Source organism: Trachypithecus francoisi, unplaced genomic scaffold (assembly GCF_009764315.1).
Source record: "Trachypithecus francoisi isolate TF-2019V2 unplaced genomic scaffold, Tfra_2.0 Lachesis_group7, whole genome shotgun sequence".
Classification (NCBI taxonomy): Eukaryota; Metazoa; Chordata; class Mammalia; order Primates; family Cercopithecidae; genus Trachypithecus; species Trachypithecus francoisi.
The window spans coordinates 87,862,313-87,876,127 of record NW_022681472.1 but is presented as its reverse complement, the minus strand read 5'-3'; the positions used below and the strand labels follow the sequence as shown (position 1 = coordinate 87,876,127).

At 41.2% G+C, this 13,815-nt stretch overlaps 1 protein-coding gene across 8 annotated transcripts in view; it reads left to right on the top strand.

Annotated features, from left to right (window-relative positions):
* Nucleotides 1-13,815, top strand: part of TMEM71 (transmembrane protein 71) — a 61,055-nt gene that overhangs the window by 28,933 nt on the left and 18,307 nt on the right. For 4 of the 8 annotated variants that reach the window (XR_004435531.1, XM_033203713.1, XM_033203712.1 and 1 more), the window contains exon 6: nucleotides 11,117-11,305. The exons of 2 other annotated variants lie outside the window; for them this stretch is intronic. Coding sequence is in view for 4 of the 6 variants with exons in the window: in XM_033203713.1 (XP_033059604.1) it covers nucleotides 11,117-11,305 (189 nt within the window). In the remaining 2 variants the exon portion in view is untranslated. The remainder of the gene's footprint in view (nucleotides 1-11,116; nucleotides 11,306-13,815) is intronic. 2 more of the 8 variants (XR_004435532.1, XM_033203711.1) reach the window with 1 other exon arrangement.

Below are 13,815 nucleotides of genomic sequence, written 5' to 3'. Positions count from 1 at the left end.
TGTCCCTCTAGCAGGCCCAAAGAGCAAGCTAGAGGAGTCGTATAATGCAATAATGTATTCATATAAATGTGTAGCAATTATATGGCTACGATTTTTCTTAATCTGCTTCCTAGATAGAAAACACACATAGCATTTTTTAAAATTTTCAATAACTTCGATTTACAAAGTGTTACAAAAAATAGTACAGAGAGGGTCAGTATATGCTTCGTCCAGCTTTGCCCACTCATAACTACTTATACAACTATAGCACATTATCAAAACCAGGAAATGGGCATTGGCACAATACCATGATGATTCTGCCAATTTTTACATATATTCCTGTGTGTGTGTGTGTGCATGTAATACTAGATTAGTTTTAAAAGTACAATAAGTGCTTGTTAAATGAAGAAACAATTCTTAATATGATCAAAGGATTACTTAAATTGAGTGATTCTAGTTTTCCACAATAGCAAGAATGTATAAGCAGGACGAGGAGAGGAGAAAGAGCAGGGATGTGGGGGGTGAGGCCAGAAAGATTAACCATAGTTATTTGAAGAACCTTTTGTGCCATTGAGGATTTGGGGTTTTATCTAATCAATCAAGAATATTTTTGATGGCTCTTAAGCAGGGTGATGATGCAATCAGATTTGGAATTTTCAAGTTATCTTTGCAATAGCACAATTGAGGATTGGATGGGAGCTCCGAGGCAATTAAAATCAACCAGTATCCTAAGGAAGTGGCAGGAAATAGGGAGGAAGGAAGAGACTTAAAGAATATTTTCCAAGGTAGAATTGACAGGTTGGTGATAGATAGAATATAGTGGTGAGAAAGTGGGGGAATCAAAGAAAACTGATGTATTTAATTTGGGAGACTGCGTCAAAAATTCTGCAAGCCACCAAGGGCTGGAAGATAGTGTGGTAGAGTCATAAGGAAAATGAGCTTTTGAACTGGATGAACCTGAATTCAAATCCTAGAACCACCTTTTCCCATCTGATTGTTCTTGGGCAAGTTATTAACTAACCTCTCTGATCCTCCACTTCTTAGATATAAAATAAGAAAAATAATAGCAGATAGAATGGGGAGGATGAAATGCAATAATTCATGAAGTGTCACATCTCTAATATTGTTTATGAATACCAGGGGCTGGTATTGTGCTTAATACACATTAGCTCTAAAAAGGCAGAAAAGAACAGATGAGGATCATCAAAACAGACAATAAATCGTATTTCTTATGGGTTGAATTTGAGATACCGTATGGGAAATACATAACCAGTAGAGGTTTGGAAACATAAGGGGATTCAGGAGTAAGGAAGGATCTAGAGACATTGATTCATAAGCCAATCTGAGAAGCAATACAGTTTTTTGGAATAAAGAAGTCTACTTATGGAAAACAAGTGAATGAGAAGAAAGGAGAGTTAAGAAAGGAATTCAGGAGGTTGAACAGAAGCCCCAGTCATAATGATCCCTAACTGTGTGAGTGCTAGAGGTGAGCACAATTCCAACAAAGCCACATGTCATGTCATCACTTCTCTGCAAAGCCTCTGAGTGAGTTATTATCCTTTATCCCCATTTTCCAGGGGAAGAAGCTAAGGCAGCTTAGGTACTATGTGAGGCCACACAGGTAGGAAGTCGCATAGCCAGGATTTGAAGAGAAAAGTCTGAGCGTGTGCTCTTAATCACTGGATTACATTGGGAAAAAGCTCATTGGGGAAAGTTTCTCAGGCAAAGAAGCAGAAGAGTGTGGTGTTACGAAAGAAAAGAATATGAAGAACTGGTTAATGATGCACAGCTTGATAAAGAGGCCAACTTAAGAATTCTGTAGTCCCTGGTAGATGTTTTATGTCTGGAATCTTCACTCAGAAGGCAAAGGAGAAGTCACCACTCTGACTCTTTCTGACAGAGTAGCACAAATATCTTAGTACAGAGCTCTCGTTACTTTTTAATTGAGATATAATCCACATTCCTTAAAACCTACCAATTTAATGTATCCAATTCAGTGATTTTTTAGTATAGTCACAGGGAGGTCATGCAATCACGACTGCTTTCCTGTTCCAGAACATTCCATCAGCCCCAAGGAGAAACCTTATTCTCAATAGCAGTCACTCCTCCTTCCCCACCAGCCCCTGACAACCAGTATTCATCTACTTTCAGCATCCATGGATTTGCCTATTTTGGACTCTCATTATTTTGTTTCATTTTGATAAAATGTTTAATTAAGGTGTTGTTGATGAAGTGGGCAATGTGATGTTTCAATATAGTTATACATTGTGAAATGGCAAAGTCAAGTTAATTAACATATCCATCACCTCGTATACTTACCATTTGTTATTGTTGTTGTTGTGAGAACATTTAGGAGCTGCTCTCTTAGCAATTTTTTTGTTTTTTGAGACCTAGTCTCACTCTGTTGCCCAGGCTGGAATGCAGTGGTCTGGCCTTGGCTTACTGCAACCTCCACCTCCCGGGTTCAAGCAATTCTCCCGCCTCAGCCTCCTGAGTAGCTGGAACTACAGGCATGAGCCACCACGCCTGGCTAATTTTTTGTATTTTTAGATGAGATGGGGTTTCACCATGTTGGCCAGGCTGGTCTCAAACTCCTTAGCTCAAGTAATCTGCCCACCTCAGCTTCCCAAGGTACTGAGATTACAGGCGTGAGCCACCATGCCTGGCCCTTTCCTAGCAATTTTCAAGAACACAATACATTGTTATTAACTCTAGTCACCATGCCATAGGATAGATTTCCAGAACATTTTTCATCCTGTCCGACTGGAACTTCGTACCCTTTGACCAACATCTCCCCATCCCCTACCCCACCCACTCATGACATTCTGAGGCTGCCTCTTCCTCTCAGTGGTTACTGCTGCTCCAGGAATGGCTTACTCAGGCTCACCTCTAGTGTGCCTTTTCGAGTGTCCATCCATTGGTTCTCCCCTGTTTTTTTCTGGAGCAACAAGGCAAGTGTCTTCTCAGTTCTAAAGCAATGTTTTCTAAAGCGTAGGGTAGAGTAGGAAACGCTGCTAGTCCATAGCAACAGTGAATGTTGAATCAGACAGTAAGAGAGAAGCTGTGGCTCCTTTTCTAATTCCCTTACAATCCTTCTGATAAAACCAAGAAAACCAAGGCTCAGTTTAGAACCTTGGTAGCTGTCAGATTCTCTAACATTTGCTACACTGTCTTTGGTTTTAACAAAGTTCTTCTTAACCAAGAACAGGCTCAGAGCTTTCTGCTTCACCAGTATTTCACACACATTAAATAAGGTTACATTTTCCATTGTACTTATTTTTACCTTTACTTTCTGTTTAGGGCATTTATGTGACTGATATAAAGTTTGCTTTAAAGTAAAAATGTAAAATGAGACAATTTTAAGAAAATATTAAATGGCTGAGAGCAAGCAGGTTCTGGGATTTGGCAAAAATCAGGAAAATGATGCCTGGATGACTAAAGTCTGAGAATCACTGTTCTAAAGACAGTATTTCACATATTTAGAAATTAATGTCTAGTTTTTCCTTCATTGTCTCTTCAAAATATGTCCAAACAATTTCAAAGTGATTGGACCACAGCAATACTGCACATGCATGAGGTATCTTATTAAAATTCTCATGGTTTCCAAATATCCTCTAAATATAACAAATCAAACTACCTCCATCCAAAATCAGTAATTAGTCAACCTGGACGCACACGGGACTTTGAAATCTCTCATCTCTGCTGTCAGAGTAATCACATCTTCCCCAGACTTCTTGCTTTCCGGATTTACCCAAGGCCCCATGACTTTTATCAGCAATTTATTTTTCTCTGGAAATGCCTAGTTAGAAGACTCCAGAAGAAATCAAAATTAAATTGTTTTGCTGTTTTCTCTCCAAGCAATGGATGCAATCAAACATTACTTCCCCTGATTTTCTTGTGCTTCATTTTTCAGGCAAGAGGATGTTTTTGCCTGTTTTGTCTGTCCTCAGTTCACCCCTTTCCCAGCTGTGTTGACACCTTTCCTCATTAGTTGCAATTCATTCTTGAGCCATGGAATTTTGCAGCTACCCAGGCCCCAATACTGCAATTCGGGATGTGTTCCCAGAGCCTGTGAGTCATACTGAAGGAGAGTAGAGGATTCACGCAGGGAGGACTGAACAGGATGGGCTGTATTTCTGCCAGTCCTAGAAAAAGCAGGATGACTCCAGGCAAGTCACCTGAGCTTGAGGTGCGTGCCTTTCTCTAGAATTCATGCCTGTCACATAAATATCTTTGGGATGGCAACATCTACATGTGGCTTTGGGCTTCTCTTTATAGCAAATCATGTCCATTTTTATATAAAAGGATATGGAAAATGTGCTTAGAAGATACAGAATCTTCCTGACAAAAGTAAACTACATCAAATTTACAGATCAAGTTAAACAGAATGAAATAGATATCTTCAACAATAATACAACTAGAGCGATTTGGTAAAATATTTTCTGCATTATAATCCTTTTATTTGTTATTAAGTTTGGAGAAGAAAGTTCACTGTCAATTAGGGAAAGTTAAATCATGTCTTTTCAGAGATGAAAAATCTCCTTGATCATTTTTGAATGTTAAGACATTTTGTGGTTTCTCTGTCGAATGCCATCTTTTCTTTTAGAAAATTTTGTGTACAATTTTCAGTATTCTACATAGGATACATTTTTTATTTCATCCAACTCTCAGCAGCAAAGCTTTATGATCAACTGGGCAGCCCTGGGAAACAGCACATCTTTTTACTGTTGTTACAGTCTCGTCCACATCTACCCAGATTGTAGTTAAGGGGCACTCATGAATATGCAATTAGCCGTGGAAGTTCCCATGTCTTTCTCACTTCCACATGGATTTGATCAGCTAGCCTCCTTTTTTTTTTTTTTAACAGCTTTATTGAGGTGTAATTGCTATACAGAGAACTGCACATATTTCATGCGTACAATTTTATGACTTTAGACATATGCAGACACCCGAGATTCCATCACCACACTCAAGGTAATAGACATATCCAACATGTCACAAAGGTTCCTGTGTCTCCGTGTGTGTGTTAAGAACATAACATGAGAGCTACCTTATTAATAAATACCATATTGTTAACTATAGGTACTATGTTGTAGAGCAGATCTCTATAACTCATCCTTTCAGCATAACTGAGACCGTATTCACATTGAACAATGGCTCCCAATTTCCCCCACCCCAACCCCTAACCCCTGGCAGCCACTATTGTACTCTTGCTCCTATGAGTTTGACTATTTTAGCTACCTCATTGAAGGAGAATTATGCAATATTTGTCCTTCTGTGACTGGCTTATTTTACTTGGCATACTGTGCTCCAGGTTTATCCATGTTGTTGCAAATGGCAAGTTTTTCCTTTTTTTTTTAAGATTGAATAATATTCTATTGCATGCATATACCACATTTTCATCATCCATTCATCTATGGATAGACACTTGGGCTGCTTCCACCTTTTGGCTACCATGCATGGTGCTGGGATGATCATGGTCCAGGGCCCCCTCAGGAGCCTGGTCATTATTGGATGATCTGCATGTTTCATTTTCTGCCACTCCTTTCTCTATGGCAACCAGAAGGGATGCATCCACAGACTGCTTTGTCAAGCTGCCAAAGACTATGTGTAAGGTGGTGCAAGGCAGCCTGCAGGGTTAGTAGTAATTCCCCAGTCCAAAACCCCAGCTGAGTATCCAGTCCGAGTGGGACCACAGGTGGAGCCAGCCCACCAGCTATTCTCCTCTCTTGAAGTCGCAGTCTTAGCTCAGCCTTAGCCTCCGTGGTGGCGAATACTGACCCACTTTCTCTATAGTTACTGCACTCTGTTATAGCAGGCCTATGTTAGATTTTGCAAATAACAACACTACACATCTTAACATCCCACCCCTTACTGAATTCTCCGTAAAACTTACTGAATGCTAACTATGAGCTGGGTACTAATTGCTGGTGTCTGGGACAGATGAAGTGACCTTTTTCTCATGGAGCCTTTATCTAGTGAGGGAGGCAGACACACAACAACAACAACAACAACAAAAACCACACAAATTATGTATTCTATTGTCTGTATTTCTGTAACAATTATAAAATCATAAATTATGATCTGTCCTCTGAAGGCAGAGAACAGAGTGTTTTGACTAGAGTAAGCACAACCAGGAAAATACAGACACGTGATCACCACTCGAAGAAAGGACTCTAATGATCCAGTTGCCTTAGATGGTTAGGTCCGCTCTCTCAATGACTGAGTTTCTCAGCCTCAGCATCATAGTATTGTGGGCAGGTAATGCCTTGTTGTGGCACCTGTCTTGTGCATTGCTGGGTGTTTAATAGCATCCCTGGCCTCTGTTCAGTAGATGCCTGTAACACTCTCACATCACCCCAAGTTGTGACAACATAAACTGTCTCGAGATACTGCACCATGTCCCCAGGGAGGAGAAATCACCGCCTATTAAGAACTACTGTTGTATGAGGACCCCAATGTCTTTTGGAGCCCCATAATCCCTCAGCTCCTAGAATGGGAGACTGGGAATCTTGCAAATCTCTCACTCCTGAGTGAGCATTTTAACACACAAAGCAACTCATGTTACACTCATGCTCAAATTTTTAATGACTCTAAATCACCCACAGAATCAATATTAGCTTGGAATGTGATATGAGACCCCACACAATGTGACCTCTGCTTAGCAGCCCAGACAGAATCATCTCCTGGGACTGACCTCACTCACATGCTCTTGTCTAGCGACACAGAAGGACTCACTCTTCTGGCAACCCACCCTGGTCTCTCATAGATTGATGTATTGTAATTTCTCCCCATCCCCACTTACTTTCTTTCTCTCTGCCTGGCCTGTCCTCTTCCTGCTGTCTCTCTGGAAGAACTCCTACTCATCCTTCCAGTTTCCACTGAAGCACTGCCTCCTCTGTGAAGCCTCCCTGGATTTCCCTCAGACAGACTCAGACACCCTTTCCTAGACTCCCACTGGACAACTTGCTCCAGCCTTTATTGTAGCAATTACCTCATTGCATCCTAATTGTTCATTTGCATATATGTCCCTCTCCAGATCATGAGTAGGGCAGAGCAGTATCTAATTTGACTTCCTTCTTCCAGGGCAGCATTGGCAGTATATACAATAACTGCATTGAATGAATAAATAGATCTGCCTGGCCTGTATCCACGCAACTTTTTCCTCCCCACTTATTTTTGCTCCACCTCCCAAATCCTCTGGCTTGGGGGTCTTCTCTGGGGATGTCACCTGGGGGCTGCCTCAGTCTTTCTTCCCAAGCTGGTTGGTATCTTTCCTTAGTCATTTTATGTTCCAGACATTCCATGACAGCGATCAAGGCAGAGAAAGTCTCTATTTATTAACTGCAGCTGTTCAGATTACCCTGCTTGTTCCCCTTGAAGTTCCTACTACAAGGTAAAAATCATCTCCTTGATTCTTTCCTTTCTTCCTCCCTGCTCTTCTTTTGTCCCTGCCTCTAAACCCTTCTCAGGAGCTGTGGCTGTTCCCCACCAGTCAAGTTGGTCTTTCCCAGAGGCCCTCTTGCTATGCCTGTTCAGCTCTGTGATGGGGCAGGGGGCAGAGATTATAATCTCTTCCCTCTCCTGAGGCAGTTTCTTCTAGAGAGGACTGTGTCGTATGGTAAAGTCAGGGCAATTAAGCAGCCATATGGGATAAACCCTGTGCCTAGAAATGTCTGGAGCAGGTTTAGGAATCCCTTCATGGTATAGCAAATTCCTGTATATATAATTCAAAGTAAAATTACCTTATCCAAGGTCAAGTAATAAGCTTCTTTTATTATTGAATGATAAATTCTTAAAAATCACTTCTACCTTGAAACATCCTTTGCTGACTCATCAGTACCCTTCTACCACCCCCCACTCCCCATGTAACTAGGGACGATATCTATTACAATGTCTATTAGTGATAGAAGTTTCGATTCTCTCCATCTATACCATATGTTGGGATGTTTACATTTTTGTATTTTCTCCTTCACTTATCACAGCTGTGAGAAAGTAGACATTACTGTCCTCTTTTACATGAAGAAACTCAGGGTCAGAAAAATTAAGCAAATTGCCCTGTTGTTAGTCTTAGAATGTATGTTCCAGTCTTTCTGATGTGAAAGTCCTTGAAATTTCCACAAAACCACATTTCATCTCTTTTTAGCAAATGACAGTCTGTTTCCCCTGTCCGTAAGTGATACCTTCTTTATCACCTCCCACTGTTGACTTATGTGTACATGCACACACACACAAACACACACACGTGCACGCATGCACACCCTGCCCCCCCCCAGATTTCAACTTCTTTTGGGACAGTGTCTTATTCTCCCTTGTTTCCTTCCCATCTAAGTGTCCTACAATTTATAAGTTTACCAAATATTTGCCCAGTAGATATGCATATTTCCCTTAGTCATGAAATCAGAATTTAGATGGACCATAGAAATAATTGTCCTGTTTAGACAAGAAGCAAAAATAAGGACATGCTATGGGTATTTAAAAAAAGAAACACAAAAAACAAAACACACAAATTTTACAGGCCTTCAGTTTCCCCAAGGTAAAACAAATTAGGACAATTTCTCCAAACACCATGCCTCCTGCTCAAAGCTTAAAGCCAGATGGTAACATCATGGCTACTCCCATTATCTCCCGCTGCAGGATTATCTTTTTCTGAAGCACCATATTTATTCTCCTTACCCATGGGAGATTATCTCCCTGCGTAATTTATAATTTTAGATTGTGAGCTCATGTCCTTTGGGCTTTATCTGGGGAAATCTGTGCAGCTTGGACTGAGAGTGTGTTTCCACAGAGAGCTTTTACGTTGGCTTCTGGCAGATGTCACAGGGCTAGTACCAGCCTGAGACTTTTTAAAATATTAACTTCCCAGGGTAGTATAAATTTTAACTCAAGGCCAGGCACGTTGGCGCATGCCTGTAATCCCAGCACTTTGGGAGGCTGAGGTGGGTGGATCACCTAAGGTCGGGGGTTCAAGACCACCCTGACCAACATGGAGAAACCCCATCTCTACTAAAAATACAAAATTAGTTGGGTGTGGTGGCACATGACCGTAATCCCAGCTACTGGGGAGACTGAGGCAGGAGAATCGCCTGAACCCGGGAGGCGGAGGTTGCCATGAGCTGAGATCGTGCCATTGCACTCCAGCCTGGGCAACAAGAGCAAAACTCTGTCTCAAAAAAAAAAAAAAAAAAAATTAACTAAAAACCCACTTACTTATAAAGTGTTCAGGGAGACATTTTCCTCCCACCCACTACGTAGGCCAAAAGAGATAAGTTTTCATGCCTTCTCCTAGAACCATTGGGCAGATTTTTTTTCCCTAGCCACCCTTTCATTGAGGAAATAGCATTTTGAGTCCCTACAGAAACTCGGTTTTAATTTTCTGCCTCTCTTGAGACCAAGGCCTTTTTTTCTGTTCCTAGTGTCAGTTAATCCATCGACCTTTGACTACTATGACTTCTAAGGCCCTCTCCCCCACCCCTTTTGGAAGCTTTGTTCACAGCGCATGCTTAGGTTTCCCTGGCTTGGCTTTGGGAATATTTCCTTCTTTTGAGCTCAGCTATAGAGTTAAAGAAAAATAACATGTGTTGGGCATGTACAGTCCCTTTCAGATGTCAGCTTAGAAAACACCTACATCCCAAAGCAGGACTCTGGCTACTCTTTCTGAGTGGCTTTGCTTCCAAGTCAATGAGTTCTAAACTGGCTTGAATTCTTACCCAAGATCATAAGAGTAAAGTTAAACCCTGAAATATGACACAGACCACTCAAGACAGAACCAAGAGAATTCCTAGGTACATTTATGCCAAGTGAACCAAATGGGAGACGTCCAGTGGTTGAATCAGAGGTGTGGTGCTTAACTTTCCCTGTGGTTGAAAGGCATTCTTAACACATTCATCCTTTCCAAGGAAGCTTGGCTTAGAGCATTTTGGATCCCTTAATCTCTGACTCAAACTAAGAATCAAGGATTAAAATTCATTCCTTGGTGACCTCACACTGAAGACACTAAGTGTTATGAGGAGTCATCTTAGCATGTTTGAAACTTAATGTTGCATGCATGCTTTTGCAATAAACTTGACTTTTTTGTGTGAGAATGTCAGACTAAGTTTAGGGCCAGTAAAATATATTTATGTATGAATCATCATAGAAGAAAATGGGTGCATGTTCTTGAAGCTATGTATGTATGAAATAGCCTCTTTGAATAAAAAAGTTTAAACAGATGGTTGCTATATTTTATCTAGGCATTTCAATGTATTTTATAGAGGCAGAATTTCCTTCATGGCACTTGTCACAAGATATTTTCTCCCCTGCCCCTCAGCAATATGTAAGGACAGAGATGTTGTTCTAATTCACCACTGTATCCCAGCAGCTAGGTCAATTTCTAATATATAGTCACATTCAATAAATGTTGAATGAATAAATGAATCAGAAGTAGAAGGAGTTGACTGCTGTAAAGTTTGGTCCTATAAAGATGTGAGGTTTATATACTGACTACACTTCCTTTAAAACCATCTATACAGGCCTCAATGTCACTGAAGATGCCTCTGGCCTTTGTTTATCTCTGTACCAAAGATATTTCTCTTCAACCTTCAAGTATGAAGACAAATTGAAATGTCATTTGATATGGTTTGCCTGTGTCCTCACCCAAATCTCATATTGAATTGTAGCTCCCACAATTCCCACATGTTGTGAGAGGGATCTGGTGGGAGAGAATTGAATCATGGTGATGGGTCTTTCTCATGCTGTTCTCCTGATAGTGAATAAGTCTCATGAGATCTGATGGTTTTATAAGGGGTTTCCCTTTCACTTGGCTCTTACTCTCTCTTTGCCTGCCACCATCCATGTAAGATGTGACTTTGCTCCTCCTTGCCTTCCACCATGATTGTGAGGCCTCCCCAGCCATGTGGAACTGTGAATCCATTAAATCTCTTTTTCTTTGTAAATTACCCAGTCTCAGGAAAGTCTTTATCAGCAGCATGAAAACAGATGAATACACTATCTTATCCAAAAATCCTTCTCCCATCCCACTATGGTAGTGCAATAGTGTATCAATGTTACTATTTTTGTGATTATTAGGAACTAATTGTGCATTGAGCAGTCACCAAACACACACACACACTTACACTGAACCCCTCTGCTTTTTCAGCAGATGGTTTACACTGTTCTTCTCCGACCGATGACTGGGAGTCGGGGAAGATGAATGCAGAATCTGCAATCACCTCCTCTTCCAGCCACATCATATCTCAGCCTCCTGGAGGAAACACCCACGGTTTGTCTCCTCAGTCCCAGTTGACAGCTTCTGAACATTTCCAGGAGAATAGTTCGGATCATTCAGGTGAGTTCAGGTGTTTTAAATCCACACCCAAAGAATTCTTCCTTTCAGAGCCTGAGAATGACTTGGAGATGACTAATGTGCACTTAGGAGCTGGTACCAACCTGTGTGAGGAAAGGAGGATATAGGGCCTCTGCCAGAGCCCAAGTTACCCTTTTTAGAGATGATGACTGCCTTTGGGTGTCATGCTAGAGGCACCAAAAGCACTGGATCTGCAGTGTTTTATTTTTAAAAAATTCCGAGAATATTTTGTAAAATGTTAGGCCTCAGTAAAGCAAAGTGGAAGATACACAGATGTTTGCTCTTTTAATTCTTAGCTGTGTATTGGACATACTACATAAGAAGAAAAAAGAGGCTGGGCACGGTGACTCACACCTGTAATCTCAGTATTTTGGGAGGCCGAGGCAGGTGGATCACCTGAGATCAGGAGTTCGAGACCAGCCTGGCCAACATGGTGAAATCCCATCTCTATTAAAATACAAAAATTAGCTGGGTGTGGTGGTGCATGCCTGTAATCCCAGCTACTCTGAAGGCTGAGACAGGGACAGTCACTTGAACCTGAGAGGTGGAGGTTGCAGTGAGTTGAGATCACTTGAGATCACACCACTGCATTCCAGCCTGGGTGACAGAGTGAGACTCCATCAAAAAAAAAAAAAAAAAGAAGAAGAAGAAGAAGAGGAAGGGGAAGAGGAAGAGAAGGAGGAGGAGGAAGAGGAGGAAGAGGAAGAAAGAACAAAAAGAACATCCCTTAGTATTTTCTTGCAGGAGTAAAGCTGTAATAAATTCAACAAGCATGCCCCTTAATCTCTGGTTTGTTAATGTCAGATTAAGCGTATTTGGACATGGTGCTGCACCAAGGTAAAAGAGCCCACTCTGTCATTGGCTTGCTGAGATTAAAAGCCCAGCTCCCTACTCATTAGCTATAACTCAGAAGAAGTTTACCAAACCCTCTCAAACTTAACTTTTTTCTTTTTTTTTTTGGAGACGAGTCTCACTCTGTTGCCCAGGCTGGAGTGCAGTGGTGCGATCTCTGCTCACTGCAAGCTCCGCCTCCCAGGTTCACACCATTCTCCTGCCTCAGCCTCCCGAGTAGCTGGGACTACAGGCGCCCACCACCTCGCCTGGCTAGTTTTTTGTATTTTTAGTAGAGACGGGGTTTCACCGTATTAGCCAGGATGGTCTCGATTTCCTCACCTCGTGATCTGCCCGCCTCTGCCTTCCAAAGTGCTGGGATTACAGGCGTGAGCCACAAACTTAACATTTTTATCTCTACATGGAGATGATCATAATTCCTACCTTGTCGTTACTAAAATAACTCATGTAAAGTACTTAGCATACTGTGTCACATCTACTGAATACTTGTAAATGTGAAGTTATTGTTACATAAAATTGAAGTTAAATTGGAAAAATATTTTCTCTTTATTTGCTTCCACAAAATCATAAATATTCACTTCACTGGCCATCACTCTTCTGGTTCTTAAGATCAATATACTTTGTACATTTTGTTCCCAGTGCAGCTACTAGATAAGTGTTCAAGGGTTTTTTGGTTTTGTTTTTTGTTTTTTTTTCTAGTTCCCTTTCCAGGTATTGGAATGACAGGTTATCAACACCTAAGAAGGCTCGATAGCCACCTCCTCCAAGGAGCTCACCATACTAGGTGCTCCCCTAGCTCCCAGGACTTCTCTTTCTCATGCTCATTATTTGCACTGTTACTGCATGTTTGCCTCTGTGAGATCCTTAAAGATGAGCACTAGGTCATAGTCATCTGTGAATTCCAAAATGCCCACATAGGCACAGAGATAATGCTTCATTACTGGTGGACCAAGTAATAAGTGTGCTACCTCCATTTTACATATAAGAATATTCAGATTCAGACAGATAAAGTTAACCTTTGTACCCTTTGCCAAGAGTTTTGTAAGAACAAATATAAGCTCTTTGCTGTGTCTGGAATGTCTCTCCCACCTGCTATACCTGGGTGGCCCCCTACTCTTCCTCAAGTCTCAAATTAAGTGAGACCACCTCTATGCACCTTCTCTACCTGCTTCTGCCTGGTGGAGGTAGCACTTTACTTCCTCTTGATTCCCTAGCACTCTATATATCTCTATAGAAACTGTTTATTTTCCTCTTTCTCACTAGGCTATGAAGTCCTGAGTGGACAAGGTCTCTATCTTCCATTAAGCCCTTGACATGTAGGTTTTGCATGTATGTTCTCTTTCAGGTGCTAAAGATATAGGCAGGTACATCATCTGTATCAGTCTAAGATTTTTGAGTTCCAGTGGATGGAAACCCAACTCAAAGTAGATTACTCAATAGAATTTATTGGCTCATCTTAATGAAAATCCCAGGCTTACAGTGCAGGATCCTGTCATTCTCTGTTTTTTGTTTTCTCTTCTCTTCTGTGTCTGTGTTACTCTTTAAAAGGTTGTACCAGGCCAGCCGGGGTGACATGGTGAGACTTCGTCTCTCCAAAAAATACAAAAATTAGCCAGTCATGGTGGCTCATACCTGTAGTC